The sequence below is a fragment of the Trachurus japonicus genome, chromosome 23 (assembly GCF_045865225.1).
Source record: "Trachurus japonicus isolate A0001 chromosome 23, Traja_1.0".
NCBI lineage: Eukaryota > Metazoa > Chordata > Actinopteri > Carangiformes > Carangidae > Trachurus > Trachurus japonicus.
In genome coordinates, this window is record NC_140929.1 from 912,775 (window position 1) to 938,084 (window position 25,310).

Sequence of the window (25,310 nt, forward strand, 5' to 3'; positions counted from 1 at the left end):
GCTTCTTTCTGCCCCCTTTCATTCAGGAGCTACAGTATTGTCATTATTTTTATGAGTTTTATTTTATTTTTTGTTTTTATGCTCGATAAATGAATGAAATAAATAAACTAAACTATCTATCTATCTATCTATCTATCTATCCATCTATCCATCTATCCATCTATCTATCCATCCATCCATCCATCATCCATCTATCTATCTATCTATCTATCTATCTATCTATCTATCTATCTATCTATCTATCTATCTATCTATCTATCTATCTATCTATCTATCTATCTATCTATCTATCTATCTATCTATCTATCTATCTATCCATCCATCTATCCATCCTTTGTGTTGACTGAATTGTTTCTCTCACTCAATAAATCATCAATAAATGCAGAAACTTCATCCATAACCAATAACTCTACAACAGTTTCTACAGTTCTCTGATGTAAAGGTTAGATATGATGTCACTGTGATGTCACTGTGATGTCACTGTGATGTCACTGCAGCTCGGTGTCAGAGTGCGAGGCTCCACCCACCTCCAGCGCGGCCTTCTGCACCGTGACCTGGCTGAAGACTCGCGCTCCGTCGTCGGGACAGACCGTCTTCAGCTCCTCTTTGTTGAGAGAGAAGAGCTGAGCTCCGGTCAGGACGCCCAGGCTGGTGATGGTGCTGCAGCCACACAGGAAGCTCTCATTAGCTCATAGTACTCATGTTGACAGGGGCAGCGCTTCAGAATTATCTTGTGGCTAATGTGTTAATGGGATAGTTCACCCAAAATTTAAATTTCCCTCATTATCTCCTCCCCCTCATGTGGACTAAGGGCTGGGAGAAGTTTCAGAGTCCTCCGTGGCTTCTCTGAGTTACAGGGGGTCTCGGCGTAGCAGTGCATGTCCATATAACGGTTGCAAATGGATACCAACTGTCTTCATAACAAAAAGACACACCAAAAAACATCCAGATACCTCCATGCTGCTCGTATGTAATGTCCCTCTTGTATAGGACGAATCTCCTTGTTGTTTACAACTACTTCCTGGTAGAAAACCAGCATTCGAACAATAGTGACGGACAAGAGTTTCGCTATATGTATCTACTTTTTCATGTCACTATATCACCGTTTAGACTAATCTGATGTTTGTTTATAAAACCAATGATTGGACAAACATTACTATTTACGTGTGCACATTTTTGTAATTAGTCATGGTTATCATAGATTAGCCGGGCTAACGGTTAGCTACCTGTTTAACTTTAATAACTCAGTGACTCAATAAACGCTCCATGAAAAAATATTTTCTCCAGCGGATATCTGAGTTCCAACATGACTGAGCTAACTGGAGTAGTTTCATGTGGTGTCCCACAACGGGAGGGTTTTAACAGCTGACGTCCTGCTGTTAGCTTAGCTACCGCCGTTAGCCTAGCTACCGCCGTTAGCTTAGCTACCGTTAGCTGTCCCTGTCAGCTGAGCCACTGATGCTTTCTAGACACTGTGATTCCCCCAAACTGAATAAATACAACACATAGCAACACAAAACACACACACAGAAATAGTAATGTTTCTTCAATCATTTCAGATTTGTCTAAACGGTGATAGGACGTGAAAAATATGATATATAGCTAAACTCTCGTTCGTTACTATTGATCTCATTCAAATTACAGCTGGTTTTCTACCAGGAAGTAGAATGTAAACAACAAGGAGATTCGTTCTATTTGGATGTTTTTTGGTGTCTTTTTGTTACGAAGACAGTTGGTATCCATTTGCAACTGTCATATGGACATGCACTGCTACGCCGAGACCCCCTGTAACTCAGAGAAGCCACGGAGGACTCTGAAACTTCTCCCAGCCCTTAGTCCACATGAGGGGGAGGAGATCATGAGTGAAATTTCAATTTTGGGTGAACTATCCCTTTATGTTCCTGCACAGGTAAAGCAGACAGTTCAAATGTCTGGTGAGTGAGTCCTGAGCTGAGTCAGTGTGAATCCTTCCATGAATCACTGTCATGTAGTTTACTATCTACTCTAACTCGGGTGCATTTACATTTCTTTTATTAATGTACATTGTCCCTTGTCAAATAAATTAAACTGAAACTGAAACCTCCCCTTTCTCATAGTAGTAGTAGTATATAGGGATGGGAATCGAAAACCGATTCTTGTTGAGAATCGGTTCCCAGTGTTTCAATTCCTTGGAATCGTTTGCCAATTTTGCAAACGATTCCCTCATCAATTCCAGTCTCCAAACCAGACACGTCACAACATGGGAAAAGTTGGCTCAAGTTGCTCAAAACGATAAGCGATATCGCAGCCATGTAGAGAAAAAAAAAAACTGACAGCGAGTGAGTGTCACGACTTCCTGTATGTGGCCCTTCAAATTAAAAGCCCTTCAACCTTTCACATGGTTCAGTCATATTGATTTTGACTTAATTTTGACAAGCCACGCCTCCAAATGTTGAAATTTAGGTCGACTAATGACTTTTTGGTCGATAATGCTTGGTCGACTATTTGGGGGCAGCCCTGGTACAAACGTGAACAAAGTTTGTTGTCCTTTTTTTTTCCAAATGAGAATCGATAAGAGAATCGATAAAGAATCGAATCGTTAAGCAGAATTGAAAATGGAATTGGAATTGTAAAAATCTTATCAATTCCCATCCCTAGTAGTATATATCTATTTATAAAACAGAAAGTGAAATCCTGCGATCTGATTGGTTGTTAACCGTGGTATAATGAGCATATACCACGGCTGCTATTCTAAAGCCTTATCACAGCGTAGGCTATCACTCCGCCTCAGGCACGTATGACTGGAATGAATGGAAGTTGTTGTCATGTATCCATGACAACGGACTGTTGCAGTCCGTAGTAAAAGACAGTCGATGTTTTTAGGATGTTAAAAAATGTAGTAAAGTAGTGTAATTGACATGTTTAAGGTGAACTTTGACCTCCAGAGGGTTAACAATGGTAGAGGGGACTGAGCAGTGACAGAGCTACTTGGAGCTAACGTCTGGAGAGGTGGGACTATTTTTTTTCACAGTGAGGCTATTTTATTGGATAATATGTATTTCTGGTTGAATAAAACTACATGAAATTGATTGTGTATCCCTCTTTCATATTGCCTTTATTGGTAACCGTTTTATAAAAGCAATATATCACTCCAGTCCGTGGTCTATGCTCATTCTACCACTCTAAGGGGGTTGTCGTCCCTCCACTTCGCGTCGGGCCGAACAACGCCCCTTAGCCGTGGTATAATGAGCATATACCACGGCCTGTCGTGATATATTGCTTAAATATATACACTATATGCTATATTCTGCTCAGTAGCCCAGACCAGATCATTGCAGGTTGGAAGTTTCCATCGTTCCACTTTCTGACCGTTATGAGTGAAACCATCCAGGTTCTGACAGTTCACTGTGTTTTGACTCGTCAGTGTGAACGAGTCACAGTAGCTGGGTTTCCATCCAAATGGATCGAATTTAAGAGCGGATTTGGTGAAAATGCGCAAAAAGCAAATGCAAATTTATGCCCGTTTCCATTCGTTATTGTTTTGCGATTATTGGGAGAAGAGGAGTGGTGCGCCGTGAGATTACGTCATAAGAGAGCGTGGCTGTATCCAACAGTTGACACTCAGCTGACACTCAACATCATGGACAATTTACGTACTTTACGGACTATAGACACACCTGTATAAGCCGCACCAGCTAAATGTTAAAAGAAAATACATACAGTGTTTATTTTTTAATGCATTTTTAATTATTGTAGTGCTCAAGTCACCTGCCCCAGAGACTACGGTTGAAAATTAGCCAACGTGGCTAAACCGGCATGTTTACAGAAATGTTTATTAATGTGCATTGTCTCTATATTTAAACCAATAAATTCAAATTCAAATTCAAAATATCGGACGCACTTGAATATAAGCAGCAGGTTTTCATGTTGTAACATGAGATATTTACACAGAAAGACAGTAGAACTGTGACAGTCTGTTCTGGTTACGCTCCTCTCCTCCATGTGCATTTGTTTACAACAAGCGGTGGATAACGTCGTTACATAACATATACGATGTTACAACGTGTGATTGTGTCGTCTTAACCGTCATAAACTAAATATTACGGGTTACGGAGCGTGTTTGTGTTGCGGTGCAGAGAGGAGAGCTGGGACACCGGGGCGTCGCTGGGTGAAGTCCAGCAGCTTCACCCACAAACTCTGCCTCAATTCACATCATCTGTTTCCATAACAGAAAGTCTCATTTTCCTTTTATCGATACGCTGACAAATCCATCCACCCCCCCAAAGCGTAAACACCTTTATGCGCATTTACTGCCTTTTTTCAAATTTCTGGCGTTTCCATCCAAGTATTTATTTGCAATTTTTAAAAATGCGAATAGAAAAAGGTGGATGGAAACGCAACTATAGAGTGTGAGTATGAAAGGATTCAGACTGAGACACAGCTCTGGTGTGTGTGTGTGTGTGTGTGTGTGTGTGTGTGTGTAGTGGGACTCACACGGGGCTGAAGCCCTTGGCCTCCAGCCAGCTCCTCACGTCCTCGGGCGAGGAGTCGTAGGTGATGCTGACGGCCGGGATGCTGCTGCTGCGAGACGAAGCCTGGAACTTCTTCTGAGCGCTGCGTCCCAGCGTCAGTCTGTGCATCAGCTCGTCCTGCACCTCCTCCATGTTGGACTTCCTCCCTGTGGACACGACCAGACCGGTTACAACCCTCCTCTCTGCTCTGCAACAACTCTAACTCTTACCAAGAATATCTGTCTCATTTCTAGTCAAAACTAATCTCATTATACTTAAAGGGATAGTATCATTTTTTTTAAAAGTGTGGTTGTATGATCTCCAAATAGCCCCTAAGTACTTTAATTGCAGTAGAAGACTCTCTGCACTCCTCCCGTTAGCAACGCCAGCCCATAATAGCCCTGCCCAGAGATTTACAACATACAGTGTTGTGAACAGACCCAAAGAAACTGCCTATTTTCACGGCCTAAAAGAGGTTTTACCTGAAAAAAAATACACAGTTCCATTGTTCACTATAATATAATTTTTTCCAGGAAAAACACAGTTTTTATTTGGACCTAACCAACTGCTGATCGGCGGGCGCTAACCCTGGGCGGAGGGATACGTGAGTTGGTTCGGTCCAAATAAAAACTGTGTTTTTCCTGCACTTTGAAGGGCTGGAAAAAATTATATTATAGTAAACAATGGAACTGTGTATTTTTTTCAGGTAAAACCTCTTTTAGGCCGTGAAAATATAGCCTGACTCTCGCCAGACCCTTGTAGTTCCGCAAAGCTATGCTGAGCTCCACACAAGGGTCTGGGACTGCTCCATAGGCGATTCATTTCAGAAGGCGGGGCCTTGTAAAACAATCTTGTATGTGATTGGATAAACCACTTGTCCGTTATCCTGAATGACGTGCTACTTCAGCCACTCACTGCGAGCCGCCATTGTTGTTTGACTCAAACAGTCGCTTCAGCGCTACGTCACACCTCAGAAAGTCCCGCCCGGCGATCCTGATTGGTTCATTATTTTTTGCTCCGGGGAAGAAGTTTGCATTGGCCTCGAGTCCAGACCCTTGTGTGAAGCTGAGCGCAGCGCCTCTGGTGGAGCTTTGCGGAACTACAAGGGTCTGGCGAGAGCCAGGCTAGTGAAAATAGGCCGTTTCTTTGGGTCTGTTCACAACACTGTATGTTGTAAATCTCTGGGCAGGGCTATTATGGGCTGGCGTTGCTAACGGGAGGAGTGCAGAGAGTCTTCTACTGCAATTAAAGTACTTAGGGGCTATTTGGAGATCATACAACCCCACTTTAAAAAAATGATACTATCCCTTTAAAATAAGAAAAAGCAGCTTGTTTTTAGACACTTTTTACTTCTTTCAAGCAGATTTTCACTTGAAATAAGTAGAAAAATCTGATAGAGGAGCAAGTTTTTCTTTCTTATTACAAGCACAAAAAACTAGCTTTCACTGGCAGATTTTTCTACTTATTTCAAGTTAAAAATTAGTTTGAAACAAGTGAAAATGATCTAAAAACAAGTTAATTTTTAGGTGATGAGTCTTATTTTAAGCGAAAAGAGTTTAGTTTTGACTAGAAATGAGACATTTTGACGAGAAATAAGACAAATATTCTTGGAAAGATGTTGAGTTTTGCAGTGTGCTCCTGGTTCTGGTTCTGGTTCTGCACTGCAAAAACTCAAAATCTTTCCAAGAATATTTGTCTTATTTCTTGTCAAAATGTCTCATTTCTAGTCCAAACTAATCTCTTTCCACTTAAAATAAGACTCATCACCTAACAATGAACTTGTTTTTAGATCATTTTCACTTGTTTCAAACTAATTTTCACTTGAAATAAGTAGAAAAATCTGCCAGTGAAAGGAAGTTTTTTGTGCTTGTAATAAGAAAGAAAAACTTGCTCCATTGTCAGATTTTTCTACTTATTTCAAGTGAAAATTAGTTTGAAACAAGTGAAAATGATCTAAAAACAAGTTCATTTTTAGGTGATGGGTCTTATTTTAAGTGGAAAGAGATTAGTTTTGACTAGAAATAAGACATTTTGACAAGAAATGAGACAAATATTCTTGGAAAGATTTTGAGTTTTTGCAGTGTGCTCCTGGTCCTGGTTCTGGTTCTGGTCTCAGACTCACGGTCTCTGGCTGCCGGCCTCTGGCTCTGCTCCCTCAGTGCGACGCTGCCGTTGTCGCTGGACGTGTTGCTGTTCTGGCGGCTGACCGAGCTGCTGCTGCTGCCGGCGGCGGCGGCGGCGGCTGCAGCGGGCGCTCTGGCGAACGGTTTAGCGGGCTCGGCCATGGGCGGAGGCAACGGCGGCGTGGGCAGCCGGTTGGGGGCCGGCGGCGGCGGCGTGGGGGCCGGGGGCATCGGGGTCGCCGCCGCTTTACTGGGGATGTAGTCGGTCCGGGTGGTCTGTTTCTAAAGGAGAGAGGAGTTTTATTTTGAAAGGGAAGGAGACTGCACTGCAAAAACTCAAAATCTTTCCAAGAATATTTGTCTTCTTTCTTGTCAAAATGTCTCATTTTTAGTCAAAACTAATCTCTTTCCACTCAAAATAAGACTCATCACCTAAAAATGAACTTGTTTTTAGATCATTTTCACTTGTTTCAATCAAATTTTCACTTGAAATAAGTAGAAAAATCTGCCAGTGAAAGCAAGTTGTTTGTGCTTGTAATAAGAAAGAAAAACTTGCTCCACTATCAGATTTTTCTACTTATTTCAAGTGAAAATTAGTTTGAAACAAGTGAAAATGATCTAAAAACAAGTTAATTTTTAGGTGATGAGTCTTATTTTAAGTGGAAAGAGATTAGTTTTGACTAGAAATGAGACATTTTGACAAGAAATAAGAGAAATATTCTTGGTAAGATTTTCAGTTTTTTGCAGTGTGAGCTGCTTCCTGTTTGAGACTCAGAGCTAAAACTGTTGTTGTGTTTTACCTCGTTCAACTCTCCCAGTAATTGCTGCCGTCGTTAAAAACAAACATGGAGGTGATGAGACGGTGAAACAAACAAACAAACAAACATCTAAAGGGATAGTTCAACATTTTGTCAAATTGGCCCATTACCATAATCCCTATAGTCATAGCAGTAGGTTCGTTACCTTTAATTGTCGGTGCAAGCTGTTTTTAGAACAGCGGAGCAGAGCCGTGAGCTGCTCAGAGCTACGCTACAGAGGCTCATTATGGGATTTCTTGGTTTCCCTCATCAAACTCATCAAATACACAATCCAACAACTCCACAACGCTCTGGTGGACAAGTTGTGAGCTGCACATTCACCACGCTATGAGATAATAACACAACGTTACCACACAGAGTTGTTTTAGAGGGAAATACAGAGACTGTTGATGAAAAACTGTCCCTGAAGGCAACGTGCATCAGTGGTTTTACATGAATTTCCCTCTAAAACAACTCTGTGTGGTAACGTTGTGTTATTATCTCATAGCGTGGTGAATGTGCAGCTCACAACTTGTCCACCAGAGCGTTGTGGAGTTGTTGGATTGTGTATTTGATGAGTTTGATGAGGGAAACCAAGAAATCCCATAATGAGCCTCCGTAGCGTAGCTCTGAGCAGCTCACGGCTCTGCTCCGCCGTTCTAAAAATAGCTTGCACCGACAATTAAAGGTAACGAACCTACTGCTATGACTATGGAGATTATGGTAATGGGCCAGTTTGACTAAATGTTGAACTATCCCTTTAACTCCTCAACAAACTCACTGCAAAAGAAAAACTACCTGATCTACCTGAGGTCAGATCTACGGTGGCCCCCGACGGTCAAATCACATGTTATTGATCACATGGACTGTTAGCTTAGCATTAGCTGGTGACACTTGTGTTGTGTTGTGAGTTTTTGTGATGAAGCGGCGGTGATTTGACCCTCCTGGCCACCGTAGCTCCTCCTGACTGAACTCCACACACTAACTGACCACAGCAGAGAAACAGAAACTAGAGCCGGAGGTTTGATCCAATCAGATCAGCTCTACACGCTGCTAGGTCGCTACGTCGCTACTGAAGCTCCTCCTACCTTAAACAACTCAAACTCCTTCTTTGGCATCATGAGCTTTAACCGGACGAAGATTCAATGGAAACAGAGACGACGTTAAAAACAAACACACAACATGACGTGAAGAGGTGCAGGTGAGCGGTTAGCAGTTAGCGTTAGCGGTTAGCGTTAGCAGTTAGCGTTAGCGTTAGCCTCCTACCTGGATGGTGTGGCTGTAGATCGGTTCTCCGCGGCCGGTGATGTCCACCGCTTTGGTCGCCTCCAGGATGTTGTTTGGCACGTAGCCCGAAGCGCCGCAGCCGTTAAGAACCTTCCACCACTGCTTCCTGTCGTCCAGCACCTGTCAGACGAGACTCAGGTCACAAACGGGCACAGGGAACCAGTTCAAACCAGATAAAACCAGTTCAGACCAGATAAAACAATTTCAAACCAGATAAAACCAGTCCACACCAGTTTAAACCAGATAAAACCAGTTTAAACCACCAGATAAAACCAGGTCAAACCAGTTTGAACCAGCTCAAACCAGTTTAAACCAGATAAAACCAGGTCAAACTAGTTTGAACCAGCTCAAACCAGTTTAAATCAGATAAAACCAGTTCAGACCAGATAAAACAATTTCAAACCAGTTTAAACCAGATAAAACCAGTTTGAACCAGTTCACACCAGTTTGAACCAGCTCAAACCAGTTTAAACCAGATAAAACCAGTTCAGACCAGATAAAACAATTTCAAACCAGTTTAAACCAGATAAAAACCAGTCCACACCAGTTTAAACCAGATAAAACCAGTTCACACCAGTTTGAACCAGTTCACACCAGTTTAAACCACCAGATAAAACCAGGTCAAACCAGTTTGAACCAGCTCAAACCAGTTTAAACCAGATAAAACCAGGTCAAACTAGTTTGAACCAGCTCAAACCAGTTTAAACAAGATAAAACCAGTTCAGACCAGATAAAACAATTTCAAACCAGTTTAAACCAGATAAAACTAGGTCAAACCAGTTTAAACCAGATAAAAACCAGTTTGAACCAGCTCAAACCAGTTTAAACCAGATAAAACCAGGTCAAACTAGTTTGAACCAGATAAAACCAGGTCAAACTAGTTTAGACCAGATAAAACCAGTTCGCACCAGTTTAAACCAGATAAAACCATTTCAAACCAGCAAATAAAACCAGGTTAAACCAGTTTGAACCAGCTCAAACCAGATAAAATCAGGTCAAACCACATAAAACCACTTTGATACCAGTTTAAAACGGTTTAAACCACCAGATAAAACCAGGTCAAACCAGTTCACAGGGGAAACAAGTCGATCAGATTATTGACGACATGATTTTATTTATTGTTTTTAGTGTTTATAACTGTGAGAATCAAAGTAATGTTGTTTAATCAATAAACTAATTATAATTAAAACGTGTTCATGTTAATTAAGTGAAGGAGCTCGTTACCTCGACAACCTCGTCCTTCAGCACCGACAGCTCCGTGTTGTTTCTCGCCACAAAGTCGTATTTTGATTTGGCAAAGAGTTTCGTTTGGCCTCGAGCGTCTTCATCAAAACTCCTGAAATACAGTTTATACACGTATATATACATACATATCATATATTATATATACATAATGGATAAATACACACATCATATACATCATATGTCACAGCTGATCATCACAGTTATTAAATCTGAGTAGAAATGTAAATAACATCAAATCTACAAAAACTGAATCAAGAGAAGAATTTATCAAAACTAAAAAAAACTACTGATCAATAATTTAAAGTTGAGAAAACAACAAATAACTGATTTTAGATTCAGATTTTTCCTCCATGATGATGAACTGATCAAACACAAACCAAAAAACAAACAAGAAATTGAAGAACTTTTCCCACAATAAAACAACACACACACACACACTGATCTGTGATCTGTTGTAACTCTGCGGCCGTGGAGAAGAGTCCCGACACAGGAAGTGGAAAATGAAATTTAAAAAGACGTGAATCAGAAGAAAAACAGAGACAATCAGTTAAAAAGAGAAAAATTTAAGAAATTTGAATAAAAATAGAAATTAAAGTTTGACAGAGGAACCAGAGATGAAAGAGTTTTATAGAAGACGAAGAAAAATGAAGAATGGGAATAAATATCTATTCTCATTATTATTATTATTATATTATTAATGTGTTGAAATGTGTTAATCCTGGTTCAACTGCCACTCACAAGGTTCTTATCAGTATTATTGTTGATATTATTAATATTATTAACATTATTAATATCACTATCATCATTATTATTATTATTATTATTATTAATATAACAACTATCATTAATATCATAATTATTTTCATCAATGAATGTCAGTACACTGCAAAAACTCAAAATCTGACCAAGAATATTTGTCTTGTTTCTAGTCAAAATGTCATTTCTAGTCCAAACAAATCAAATTATACTCAAAATAAGACTCATCACATTAAAAAGCAGCTTGTTTTTAGACACTTTTTACTTCTTTCAAGCAGATTTTCACTTGAAATAAGTAGAAAAATCTGATAGTGGAGCAAGTTTTTCTTTCTTATTACAAGCACAAAAAACTTGCTTTCACTGGCAGATTATTTCAAGTGAAAATTAGTTTGAAACAAGTGAAAATGATCTAAAAACAAGTTATTTTAATTGGAAAGAGATTAGTTTTGACTAGAAATGAGACATTTTGACAAGAAATAAGACAAATATTCTTGGAGTGTAATGTAATTTTGCAGTGTAATGTTCAGTTTGAGGGTCTGAACATGAACTATATAAAGATTCTGTTTCTGTGTCTCTGTGGTAACTGTGGTAACGAGCGCTGTGATCCAATCAGAACGCGGCGGCGGCGGCGGGACCGGTTCTCCACGGCGACCGGACGTGACCAGGCTGGTTACCGGTCCACGTGGCGGCTGACGGCGTGTTTGAACGCAGCCACGGCCGCGTCCTGATCCAGGATCTGCATCCGCTTGTAGGAGGAGTTGGAGAGGGAGGCGTACCCGTCTGCCGCAGGAAACCGCTGCACCGCCGCCGGCTGCACGCACACAGAGGGGGTTAATCAGTTAATCAATCAACCAATCAGTGATCAATAATCTACACTGCAAAAACTCAAAATCTTTCCAAGAATATTTGTCTTATTTCTTATCAAAATGTCTCATTTCTAGTCAAAACTAATCTCTTTCCACTTAAAATGAGACTCATCACTTAAGAATTTACTTGTTTTTAGATCATTTTCACTTGTTTCAAACTAATTTTCACTTGAAATAAGTAGAAAAATCTGCCAGTGAAAGCAAGTTTTTTGTGTTTGTAATAAGAAAGAAAAACTTGCTCCACTATCAATTTTTTCTACTTATTTCAAGTGAAAATCTGCTTGAAAGAAGTAAAAAGTGTCTAAAAACAAGCTGCTTTTTATGTGATGAGTCTGATTTTAAGTGGAATTAGATTTGTTTTGACTAGAAATAAGGCAAATGTTCTTGGTAAGATATTAAGTTTTTGCAGTGTATAGTCAACTAGAGCACTGTAAAAGAGAGTAACGACACCACCAGAGACTCCTGTGGTAAGGGTTTTGCGCCTCCAAGTGGCAGCACTGCAAAAACTCAAAATCTTTCCAAGAATATTTGTCTTATTTCTTGTCAAAATGTCTCATTTCTAGTCAAAACTAATCTCTTTCCGCTTTAAATAAGACTCATCACCTAAAAATTAACTTGTTTTTAGATCATTTTCACTTGTTTCAAACTAATTTTCACTTGAAATAAGTAGAAAAATCTGCCAGTGAAAGTAAGTTTTTTTGTGCTTGTAATAAGAAAAACTTGCTCCACTGTCAGATTTGAAAATCTGCTTGAAAGAAGTAAAAAGTGTCTAAAAACAAACTACTTTTTAATGTGATGAGTCTTATTTTAAGTAGAATGAGATTTGTTTTGACTAGAAATAAGACAAATATTCTTGGTAAGAGTTTGAGTTTTTGCAGTGAGGATATGGGTATTGCAAAAGCGTTTTTTTTTACTCTCCTATGTGTTAAAGGGACAACTAGGAGTTTTGTAAAAGCGAAGTGTTTCCTCACTACATTTATGAGCCTCTGCACCGTGAAATTCTTTGACCGGTGCAAGACAGACTCATGTTTTCATTCATCAAGAATTAAAGTCAGAGGTTGGAAGACGATCACATACCGTCGTAGTTCCCACCATAAACGGAGATTCATACGGCGGCGTTATTCTCATGACTCGCCACGAAACCGAAAGTAAAGAAACGCTGGTCGGCTCGCCCAGCATTTCCACCACCACTAATAATAACAAAATAACCATAGAGACAAAACCATAGATTTATCTAAAATGGACCATTAACAAGTGGTAACGGAGATTCATCCACATTAATATCAGACTTTTTATAACCAAATAGAAACTCCTCGTTGTCCCTTTAATATTTTTTCTGTAAAGGATCCTCAATGATGCTATTAACGTGGGTGATCTATAAATGTCCTTAAATGATTGAAAACACCACACTGCTCATTCACCAACAATGCAGAGATGTCAGTTCTTTTGCAAAACCCATATTCCTCCACCAGGAGGCGCTGCCATTGGACCAATGCTGTCGTTAGTTACTCTCTTCTCCAGCTGCTCTATACTCAACGCCAGCGAGTCCTCTAGTCCTCTAGTCCTCTAGTCCTCTAGTCCTCTAGTCCTCTAGTCCTCTAGTCCTCCGCTCCTCTAGTCCTCTAGTCCTCTAGTCCTCTAGTCCTCTAGTCCTCCGCTCCTCTAGTCCTCTAGTCCTCTAGTCCTCTAGTCCTCTAGTCCTCCGCTCCTCTAGTCCTCTAGTCCTCTAGTCCTCTAGTCCTCCGCTCCTCTAGTCCTCTAGTCCTCTAGTCCTCCGCTCCTCTAGTCCTCTAGTCCTCTAGTCCTCTAGTCCTCCGCTCCTCTAGTCCTCTAGTCCTCTAGTCCTCTAGTCCTCTAGTCCTCCGCTCCTCTAGTCCTCTAGTCCTCTAGTCCTCCGCTCCTCTAGTCCTCTAGTCCTCTAGTCCTCTAGTCCTCTAGTCCTCTAGTCCTCCGCTCCTCTAGTCCTCTAGTCCTCTAGTCCTCTAGTCCTCTAGTCCTCTAGTCCTCTAGTCCTCTAGTCCTCCGCTCCTCTAGTCCTCTAGTCCTCCGCTCCTCTAGTCCTCTAGTCCTCTAGTCCTCTAGTCCTCTAGTCCTCCGCTCCTCTAGTCCTCTAGTCCTCTAGTCCTCTAGTCCTCTAGTCCTCCGCTCCTCTAGTCCTCTAGTCCTCTAGTCCTCTAGTCCTCTAGTCCTCTAGTCCTCTAGTCCTCCGCTCCTCTAGTCCTCTAGTCCTCTAGTCCTCTAGTCCTCCGCTCCTCTAGTCCTCTAGTCCTCTAGTCCTCTAGTCCTCCGCTCCTCTAGTCCTCTAGTCCTCTAGTCCTCTAGTCCTCTAGTCCTCCGCTCCTCTAGTCCTCCGCTCCTCTAGTCCTCTAGTCCTCTAGTCCTCTAGTCCTCTAGTCCTCCGCTCCTCTAGTCCTCTAGTCCTCTAGTCCTCTAGTCCTCTAGTCCTCTAGTCCTCCGTCCTCACCTCCAGTCTCATCTGCAGCTCCTCTTGTCTCTGGACCTCGGCGTTGGTCAGACTCTCGGCGAGCTGCGTTAGCTCCGCCCCCCGGCTCAGAGGCCCCGCCCCCAACGCAGGAGGTTCCCACCCGTCACGAAACCTCATCGGACACGCAGGGAAGTAGTGATCCTTGGGCCACTCCAGCCTGGTCGCCACGGAAACAACGTTAGAGTCAGAGAAACACAGACACAACTCATCAGATACAGAAATATGAGTTAAACAGGTGTCTGTGTTCATGTGTGTCTTTACTTTACTTTATTAGTTTATTTAGTCGGGACAATGCATATTAATGAACAGTGAGTACCAGAGTACCCACAGTAAATACACCGGATTTAGCACATGTGTTAAATTACATCCGTAGTCCCCAAAACAATACAACAACTAACATAAAAAGTCCAAAAACGGAGGACCAGTAGATAGGAAAAGTACATACATAGTTACAGGGTTGGACATGATTGTCATGATCTGTCTTCACATGTGTCTGTGTTCACATGTGTCTGTGGTAACTGACATGCTGTATAGATGCTGTATAGATGCCGTGTACAGTTATATAAATATCTATTTTTCTTTTATAAAGAAGCATTTTATTCCCTCATTCTGGGGAAGACGTACCAGTATAAAACAATAAACATTCCCCAGTGCAGTCATGTTTCAGTTGCAATGTCCATTTGTTCATTTAAATTTAAATACAACAATATCTCTACTCTCCACAAATCACTGGGCAACATCTCTCACACACACACATTCACAGAAATAATCATGTCTTTACAAAGACATGTAAAGTACGTCTTCCCCAGAACGAGGGAATAAATCATCTGATTGGTCGTCTGACCTGCACTTGGTCCATCCGTCTCCCAGGGCGACCCACAGGTGTCTCTCCTCGGCCGTCCCGGCGGCGTGCAGGAAGTCGATGGCGTCCTTGGTGAGCAGAGGAACCACCACGCTGCGCGCCAAGTCCACGCTGCCCGCCGCCTGGATCACCTGAGGGAGGGGGCGGAGTCACACACAGATCACCTACGGTTTCAAACCCTATATAGGCTACAGCAGTGGTTCCCAACCTGGGGGGCCAAAGATCCAGGGGGGGTCGCGAAGCCCTCTTGATTTTAAGGGGTTTAATAATTTTAATGTAATTAAAATGTTAAATAAATGAGTCGGCTAAGCATTTAATTCATATGTGACAAAATCAACTAAATTCAAGGGCCACATGAAACATTTATTTGTGTATTTAAATAGATAAACAAATAAATGATAGGCCTATATCAATAGACACAGTCGGCAAGCAAGGAAACGTCACTTCCGGTTAGGGCCGTGGGGGAAAACAAACCGTGTCCCCCATACACACTCATGCAAAAAGGCGGCATTTTAAACCTTTGTCAAAGGCTTTTTCGCCGTCCTGTCTTAGTTTTAATCACATGTATATGCTGACAAAGAGCTATATATTAGAAAACTCATCACAAACTTTATATTTTAAGATGTACGGACAGCAATCGACCCAGATCGTGATGAGTTTTCTAATATATAGCTCTTTGTCAGCATATACATGTGATTAAAACTAAGACAGGACGGCGAACAAGCGTTTGACAAAGGTTTAAAATGCCGCCTTTTTGCATGAGTGTGTATGGGGAAAACGGTTTGTTTTCCCCCACGGCCCTAACCAGAAGTGACGTTTCCTTGCTTGCCGTCTGTGTCTATAGATGATTGAATATCAACAGTTTTAAAACATTAAATACATAATATACAGCAGGGCAATATCAGGCACAATGAATTTGAAAAGCAGCATGGAACAATGAGAAAAAACCTGTTTAAATTACAACATATTCTTCAGAACTTGTACTTTTAAAAACAGAATTATGTTTTTAAAAGTACAAGTTCTGAAGAAATATGTTGTAATCATACACAGGTTCTCCTGATTGTTTGTTCCATGCTGTTATTAAATTACTGAAATATAATAAAGTATTTCATGTAAAAGAAGTTATGATGTTCCTTATTTTATTTTATTTTACATCGGGGGGGGGGCACCAAAGTTTTCAATGGTAAAAATATGGGTCCCTTAAGAAAAAGGTTGGGAACCACTGGGCTACAGTATATATAATATCTCGTACCTTATTTTCATTGTCTCTACTTGTTATTGATTACTCCGTTTTCTATCTCTTCATTTTGTTCATATAACATCGATTATGTTTATGTTTGCATATCTCCTTCTTTTTCAATGTTTATTTGTTAGCCTTTGAAATCTAAATTGCTTGTATTTATTGAAAGGGGTGGAACTCTTGTACGAGCACATTGGGCATGGACATGAACATGAAGAAGAAGAAGAAGAAGAGGAACTGACCATCCTGAGGGGACTGAACAGGAAGTGGACCAGATCCACAGCGCTCGGGTTCTGGATGTGTTCCCTCAGCTTCCCCTGGAGACCAGGACCAGGAGAGACCAGGAGAGACCAGATTAGATTAGATTAGATCATATATGAGGAAATTCAACACATGTGTTAAAAGGGATAGTTCACCCAAAGTTTAAATTTCCCTCATGATCTACTACCCCCCCTCATGTGGACTAAGGGCTGGGAGAAGTTTCAGAGTCCTCCGTGGCTTCTCTGAGTTACAGGGGGTCTCGGCGTAGCAGTGCATGTCCATATGATGGTTGCTAATGGATACCAACTGTCTTCGTAACAAAAAGACACACCAAAAAACATCCAGATACCTCCATGCTGCTCGTATGTAATGTCCCATAGTGTCTCAAGTCTTGTGAGATTTGCACTGACGCCGGCAAAGCAGTGAACTGAGACACTGGGAGCTTCTGCTACAAACAAGCTTAAAATATAGACTTATTTAATTTTTTTCGGAACAATTTCTCCTGTCGGGGCTTCAATACAAGAGGGACATTACATACGAGCAGCATGGAGGTATTTGGATGTTTTTTGGTGTGTCTTTTTGTTATGAAGACAGTTGGTATCCATTTGCAACCGTTATATTGACATGCACTGCTACGCCGAGACCCCCTGTAACTCAGAGAAGCCACGGAGGACTCTGAAACTTCTCCCAGCCCTTAGTCCACATGAGGGGGAGGAGATAATTTTGAGTGAACTATCCCTTTAAGATGAAGATGAAGATGAAGATGGAGATGAAGATGAGGAAGATGGCCGTACCAGCTGGTTGAAGGCGTGTTTGAACTTCTGCAGACAGTCGACGAACTCGTCCTCAGTGGGAGGTTTGGAGCGCAGAGTGAGGACGCCCTCTGGTGGACGAGGACAACAACACACCGTCAGGTTACACACACACACACACACACACTGACACACACACACACACACACACACACACACACACACACACACACACACACTGACACCCAAACACTAGGAGGCAGCACAGACTCACAGAGCGTCTGCTGGGACCTGAACGCAGCATCGGCGTTAGTTTATATTCTGATTATTAAACTGGTTTCTGCAAAAACTCTAAATCTTTGCAAGAATATTTGTCTTATTTCTTGTCAAAATGTCTCAATTCTATTTAAAACTAATCTTTTTCCACTTAAAATAAGACTCATCACCTTAAAAATCAACTTGTTTTTAGATCATTTTCACTTGTTTCAAACTAATTTTCACTTGAAATAAGTAGAAAAATCTGCCAGTGAAAGTAAGTTTTTTGTGCTTGTAATAAGAAAGAAAAACTTGCTCCACTATCAGATTTTTCTACTTATTTCAAGTGAAAATCTAGCCTGACCATCCAGACTACATCATTAACATGTCTAGTCTGGCAACGAGCGGTAGACCTCGGCTCAGTCCAGGGGGATGAAGGCTGTCTTTCAAACTGCCTCTGCACCAATAGGGTAGCGCTACGACCAATCAGAGCAAAGAGCAGGATGACGTTAGCCTGACGAACCAATTAAAATGTATGTCGTCATGGCGTTAAGCCGCCCAACGACTCTCTGAACAGATAGAGCGCTGTGATTGGTCAACACAAACGGTGTTCAAGACTCAAAAAGTTCCTATGGCTCGTTTCTAGACCCACCTACGGAGCAAAGAGATTTGCTGCCGCTAGGGGGCAGATAGATTTATAGGGTAAGAAAAAGGTCTCATTTCTATTTAAAACTCATCTTTTTCCACTTAAAATACGACTCATCACCTTAAAAGAGATCATTAGATCATTTTCACTTGTTTCAAACACATTTTCACTTGAAATAAGTAGAAAAATCTGCCAGTGAAAGTTGTTTGTGTTTGTAATAAGAAAGAAAAACTTGCTCCACTATCAGATTTTTCTACTTATTTCAGGTGAAAATCTGCTTGAAAGAAGTAAAAAGTGTCTAAAAACAAGCTGCTTTTTATGTGATGAGTCTTATTTTAAGTAGAATGAGATTTGTTTTGACTAGAAATGACATTTTGACTAGAAAAATGTCATCAATCAATAACTTATTAGTCAGTTTTATTAATAGCCTATAGCCTAATGAAATATTCATCAATTAACGATCAATTAGCCTATTACACTGCAAAAACTCAAAATCTTACCAAGAATATTTGTCTTATTTCTAGTCAAAACAAATCTCATTCTACTTAAAATAAGACTCTTCACATTAAAAAGCAGCTTGTTTTAGACACTTTTTACTTCTTTAAAGCAGATTTTCACTTGAAATAAGTAGAAAAATCTGATAGTGGAGCAAGTTTTTTGTGCTTGTAATAAGGAAGAAAAACTTGCTCCACTATCAGATTTTTCTACTTATTTCAAGTGAAAATCTGCTTGAAAGAAGTAAAAAGTGTCTAAAAACAAGCTGCTTTTTAATGTGATGAGTCTTATTTTAAGTAGAATGAGATTAGTTTTGACTAGAAATAGAAGGTATTTGAGTTTTTGCAGTGCAGGATCGGGGTCGTCTCACCTCCCGGTCCTCTCTTCTTGCCCTTCTTGGCCTTCTTCCTCCTCCCCAGCTCGGTGAAGGCCTCGGCAGCTTTCTGCAGTTTGGTGACGAAGGCTTCGACGTCGTCCAGAAGGTGGTTCAGGATTTGCTGCCGGGACAGAAACAACAGAACTAAAAGTTTCAATGTTTCAATGTTTCAGTGTTTCAATGTTTCAATGCTTCAATGTTTCAATGTTTCAATGTTTCAATGCTTCAATGTTTCAATGTTTCAATGCTACAATGCTTCAATGTTTCAATGTTTCAATGTTTCAATGTTTCAATGCTTCAATGCTTCAATGCTACAATGCTTCAATGTTTCAATGTTTCAATGTTTCAGTGTTTCAATGTTTCAATGCTTCAATGTTTCAATGCTTCAATGTTTCAATGTTTCAATGTTTCAATGCTTCAATGTTTCAATGTTTCAATGCTACAATGCTTCAATGTTTCAATGTTTCAATGTTTCAATGCTTCAATGCTTCAATGTTTCAATGCTTCAATGTTTCAGTCTTTCAGTGTTTCAATGTTTCAATGTTTCAACGTTTCAACGTTTCAACGCTTCAACGTTTCAACGTTTCAACGCTTCAACGCTTCAACGTTTCAGCGTTTCAATGTTTCAATGCTTCAATGCTTCAATGCTTCAATGTTTCAATGCTTCAATGTTTCAATGTTTCAATGTTTCAATGTTTCAATGTTTCAATGCTTCAACGTTTCAGCGTTTCAATGTTTCAATGCTTCAATGCTTCAATGCTTCAATGTTTCAATGCTTCAATGTTTCAATGTTTCAATGTTTCAATGTTTCAACGTTTCAACGCTTCAACGCTTCAACGTTTCAACGCTTCAACGTTTCAACGTTTCAGTGTTTCAGTGTTTCAATGTTTCAATGCTTCAATGCTTCAATGTTTCAATGCTTCAATGTTTCAATGTTTCAGTGTTTCAATGCTTCAATGTTTCAATGCTTCAATGTTTCAATGTTTCAATGCTTCAATGTTTCAATGTTTCAATGCTTCAATGTTTCAACGTTTCAGTGTTTCAATGTTTCAATGCTTCAATGTTTCAATGTTTCAATGCTTCAATGTTTCAATGTTTCAATGCTTCAATGTTTCAATGTTTCAATGCTTCAATGTTTCAATGCTTCAATGCTTCAATGTTTCAATGCTTCAATGTTTCAATGCTTCAATGTTTCAATGTTTCAATGCTTCAATGTTTCAGTGCTTCAATGCTTCAATGTTTCAATGTTTCAATGTTTCAGTGCTTCAATGTTTCAATGTTTCAATGTTTCAGTGCTTCAATGCTTCAGTGTTTCAATGTTTCAATGCTTCAATGCTTCAATGTTTCAATGCTTCAATGCTTCAATGTTTCAATGCTTCAATGTTTCAATGCTTCAATGCTTCAATGCTTCAATGTTTCAATGTTTCAATGTTTCAGTGTTTCAATGTTTCAATGCTTCAATGCTTCAGTGTTTCAATGCTTCAATGTTTCAATGTTTCAATGTTTCAATGTTTCAATGCTTCAATGCTTCAATGTTTCAATGTTTCACCTTCAGCTGCGTCGGTTGTTAATGATTACACATGAAGCAACAGAGTGTGTGTGTGTGTGTGTGTGCGCGTGTGTGTGTGTGTGTGTGTGTGTGTGTGTGCGCGTGTGTGTGTGTGTGTGTGTGTGTGTGTGTGTGTGTGACCTCGGCAGCTGTTCTCAGATCAGATCCACTCACCACGTCTCTGTCCACTCGGGCCGCCGTCATCTCCACGGCAACGTCCTCGTCCTCCGAGAGACGCCGCTGCTTCTCGTCTGAGACAACAAACACACACAAATATACACACACATATATACACAAATACACACAAATATACACAAATATACACAATACAGGTTAGATTTAGTTTTTGTTTCTACACTTCTTCTTTTTTTTCTTCATATAATATTGAAAAATCTGTTTCTAAACTCACTGAAGTCGTAGAAAAACTGTTCTTAAGATGAATCAAATTAAAGATCTGACCTTCTAAGCAGTGCTTGGAAAGTGAGTAAAGGGCCATTGCAACACATATATTACAGTTTTAAGGTCAAATCTTCTATATAACTCTGTCATTTTGAGGCAGAAAACACGTTTCACTGTAACAAGAGGAGCTGGAATCAGTTTGTCAGGTGTAAAACTCAATATAGAATGTGTTGCAATGTCCCTTTACTCATTTTCAAGTGGTAAAAAGTACTGGTTAAGGTTACATCAATAAAAACTATTTGTATAAATAATCAAATATATGTTATTTATTTATTACACAGTAGCTATATAACCAATAATAACATTAACATTACATTATATTCATATTTATGTGAATTTGTGTAATTATATTATTACATTATTATAATAATTTAACTCTAGAAAATATAATTTTACAGACCAAACTACATAATTTCAGCTTTTAGTTTGTTAGAATGTGAAATTATTTATTACTGTGAGTTTTAGTTTAAGTCTAGTCTAGTCTAGTTTAGTTTAGTTTAGTTTAGTTTAGTTTAGTTTAGTTTAGTTTAGTTTAGTTCAGTTCAGTTTAGTTTAGTTCAGTTTAGTTCCTACTTTAGTTTTAGTTTAGTTTAGTTTTAGTTTTGTAAGCTCCTCCCATGTGGTGACATCACTCACAGTCTTGCTGCTCATTGGTCCAGGCCGACCAGGCGGCGGCGCGGCTCTTCACGTCCACCTGACTGGAGGTGAGCGGGGGCTCGGGGGCGGGGGCCGGGGGGGGCGGGGGGATGAGACCGTCGCTCTTCAGGATCATCCTGCAGACAGGAAGTGGAACAGGAAGTGGAACAGGTGTAACGGCCAATCAAAAACAAAGAAAAACACGCACTCTCCAACAAAACTCTCAGGAACAAACTAAAGAGGTGCACGGCCAAAAGATCAACTTAAAGAAACAGAAGAAAGGCCAGCAGCACTCGTGTCCTTCTCATTGTCCTTTATTACAAACTGCGTCGGCGCTTAACATACACAGACCGGTTTGGACAACGTCTTCCTCAGTGTGCAAAATTCTTACTTTACTTTACTTTATTTGTTTATTTGACTGGGACAGTGCACATCAATGTACATATAAAAACATGTAAATGTGCCGGATTATAGCATCGATGCTAATTTCCATCCGGAGTCCCAGAACATAAATACAATACAGTAACAGGGGAACACAGATATATACACGACATGACGAAGTAGACAACAAGGTAAAAAACAGGTCAGATAATCAGGCCAGTAATGGAACCTGGACAGTTTGGGAAATAAAGTGCAAGGTGCAAAGTGCTGGGCCAAAGTGACAGGTGCTAAAGTGCAGGAGTACATGGGTACCAAGTTGTATTGCACGGTGCCCTAAAGTGCACTCAGTTTAAAGTGCCAGGTGTATTGCATAGCATAGCGCATCGGATTAAAGTAAAAGTAAAAATTAAAGAATGACATGGTATGTTATCTACATATTATAGCAACTAAACAATCTATCCATCCATGTTTCCATTGCCGGTCTCACTCAAGCACTGCAGGTATTACACAACTGCACCCTGACTTATTATTGCACACGAACCATCCAATTCAGCAGGAAGTGATGCATTTAAATACTCACAGGTGTGGTTAATCGATCAGTATTAACATTCGAGACAAATAACAAATTACATTACATAATAATTACATTATTATAAAGGGATGAATGAGGAGTTATTGTTGGGATGCTTTCTATAATATGTGTCAGTAAAGTTTTCTATTATGTGCATATTGGTGGTAAAGTTTTCTATAATGTGCATGGTGTGGAGTCTCATGGAGTATATTCTGGATTCTGTATTTTGTGGCTTGATGTAGGGCTTTAATCTGGTAGTTCATTCATTATGATACTGGATGTTCATTTTTATTTTGATACTGGATGAGTATTATGTTATATATATAGAGGGAGTTACAGCTTTTCCAGCGCTTTATGTTTTCACTGTGCTGTTGTGCTCTGTCTCCTTTTATTGTAATGGCTGACTGCATTTTTTAATGGGTCTATTTACCTGTGGATTTACCTATAATATTTGAGATGTCTGCGTTGTTGAATATTTGTTATATTTTTCTATATATTGTTACATTTTTCTACATATTTCTATTTTTCTAATGTCTGTAATTTGTTATTTGTCTCGAATGTTAATACTGATCAATTAAGTGATTAACCACACCTGTGAGTATTTAAATGCATCACTTCCTGTTGAATTTTGCACACTGAGGAAGACGTTGTCCAAACCGGTCTGTGCATGTTAAGCGCCGACGCAGTTTGCAATAAAGGACAATGAGAAGGACACGAGTGCTGCCAATCAGCTTGCAGCAGCAGCAGAGCGGTGTTTAACAGCCAATCAGCTTGCAGCAGCAGAGCGGTGTTTAACAGCCAATCAGCTTGCAGCAGCAGCAGAGCGGTGTTTAACAGCCAATCAGAGCGGTGCTTAACGACGGTGCTTAACGACGGTGAGTCTCACTTCAGAGTCTCCGGTCTCTTCTTCACTTTTCCTCCTTTGGCATCGGTCATGGCACTGTCGATGTCGGCGTGGATCAGGTTGGCCTGCGGGACAAAAGACACCACGGTTACCACGGTTACCACGGTTACCACTCTCGAGCTAAGCTTTACTTTAGTTTAGTTTAGTTTATTGTCACTACTGTGTCAATTACAAGTAATTACAGTGAAAGACCCAAAAATATATCCCATTTATACGCATATTAATTATTTTTCTCATGTGAATAGGGTAACATTTTTTAACCTTTAGATATCTCCATGAAAATTACTGAGGTGATTACTGACATTAAGACAAACAAAAAATGTATTACAAGTTTTTTGAAATTCTTTGTTATCAAATACACAATCCAACAACTCCAAATCCATGAGTTTGATGATGAGGGAAACCAAGAAATCCCATAATGAGCCTCCGTAGCGTAGCTCTGAGCAGCTCACTGCTCTGCTCCTCCGTTCTAAAAACAGCTTGCACCGACAATTAAAGGTAACAAACCTACTGCTATGACTATAGGGATTATGGCAATGGGCCAGTTTGACTAAATGTTGAACTATCCCTTTCATTTCTTCTTAACTTCTGATTGTAACTGTGTAATGCGGTGGTTCTCAACGTGGGGTCTGAGAGATGTGAAGGGGGTCCCTGATGTTTTCTTGAAATTTTACCACTTTTTCTAGATTTTTTTTTTAACTTTCTTTTTGAGAAATGTTACCACTTTTTTCTAGAAAACCTTTAACTTTTTTTTATTTTTATTTTTAACATTTTTTAAGAGAGATTATACCACTTTTTTTGAGAAATTTTTTACAGTTTTTTTTTTTTTTAACTTTTTTTTTTTTTGAGAATTTTTACCACTTCTTCCTAGAAATGTTTTTTTTTTTTAACATTCTGTTTATTGAATTTTTCCATATTCAAGACAAGTGTTACAGTGACTTATTGTGAACATATTTTTTTCAACCCGAACCCCCCTAGACATCTTTAAATGTTTTTGGAGAAATTGGACCACTTTTTCCCAGAAATTTCTCTAATATTTCCAAAAATTCACGCCATTGGCCCTAATTTAAATGTATAAAAAAGTAACTTTCTTCAGTCTCAGAACAAATATTTGTGCATTTCTGGTGTTTACGTCTAAATGTGATCCAATGGGGGTCTGAGGTTTAATTTGTGTCAATTTAGGGTCCTTGATGTACAAAAGGTTGAGAAGCACTGGTGTAATGTGACTGCTGTGTGTGTGTGTGATCTAAACAGAGAGCTGTGTGTGTGTGTGTGTGTGTGTGTGTGTACCTTGATGTGGTCACACTGGAACAGGTGCAGGTCTGGTTTGCTCTGCCCCGACTCCTTACAGACCAGAGCCAAGATGGAGTCGTAGCTGCAGGCGTTCATCACGGCCTGGCAGTGCTGCAGCGACGACACCGGGAAGTTCTCCAGCTCGTTCTACAGGAGGAGGAGGAGAGGGAGTTACCATGGGAACCAGCTCACCTATCTGTCAGTACTCCACCCCAGTACTTGACTAAGAGTACAAATACTACTGGTCAAAATTTACTCCGTTACAAGTAAAAGTAGCTCAGTCGACATGTTACTGGAGTAAGAGTAAAAAAGTACTTGCTTTTAACGGGATAGTTCAACATTTAGTCAAATTGGCCCATCACCATAATCCCTATAGTCATAGCAGTAGGTTCGTTACCTTTAATTGTCGGTGCAAGCTGTTTTTAGAACGGCAGAGCAGAGCCGTGAGCTGCTCAGAGCTACGCTACGGAGGCTCATTATGGGATTTCTTGGTTTCCCTCATCATCAAACTCATCAAATACACAATCCAACAACTCCACAACGCTCTGGTGGACAAGTTGTGAGCTGCACATTCACCACGC

The 25,310-nt window shown here is 40.1% G+C and overlaps 1 protein-coding gene across 2 annotated transcripts in view; it reads right to left on the reverse strand.

The window, feature by feature from the left end:
* The window catches only part of eps8a (EGFR pathway substrate 8a, signaling adaptor), a 76,336-nt gene that overhangs the window by 16,052 nt on the left and 34,974 nt on the right, over positions 1–25,310 (reverse strand). Inside the window, exons 6-22 of one of the 2 annotated variants that reach the window (XM_085769645.1) lie at positions 24,727–24,876; positions 23,419–23,501; positions 21,581–21,717; positions 20,660–20,736; positions 18,931–19,057; positions 17,207–17,295; positions 16,394–16,468; positions 14,894–15,042; positions 14,029–14,206; positions 11,373–11,509; positions 9,922–10,033; positions 8,677–8,817; positions 8,499–8,534; positions 7,414–7,437; positions 6,613–6,895; positions 4,474–4,657; positions 528–660 (exon numbers count right to left, since the gene is read on the reverse strand). In XM_085769645.1, the coding sequence (XP_085625771.1) occupies positions 528–660; positions 4,474–4,657; positions 6,613–6,895; positions 7,414–7,437; positions 8,499–8,534; positions 8,677–8,817; positions 9,922–10,033; positions 11,373–11,509; positions 14,029–14,206; positions 14,894–15,042; positions 16,394–16,468; positions 17,207–17,295; positions 18,931–19,057; positions 20,660–20,736; positions 21,581–21,717; positions 23,419–23,501; positions 24,727–24,876 (2,115 nt within the window). The remainder of the gene's footprint in view (positions 1–527; positions 661–4,473; positions 4,658–6,612; positions 6,896–7,413; positions 7,438–8,498; positions 8,535–8,676; positions 8,818–9,921; positions 10,034–11,372; positions 11,510–14,028; positions 14,207–14,893; positions 15,043–16,393; positions 16,469–17,206; positions 17,296–18,930; positions 19,058–20,659; positions 20,737–21,580; positions 21,718–23,418; positions 23,502–24,726; positions 24,877–25,310) is intronic. The other variant, XM_085769646.1, reaches the window with a different exon arrangement.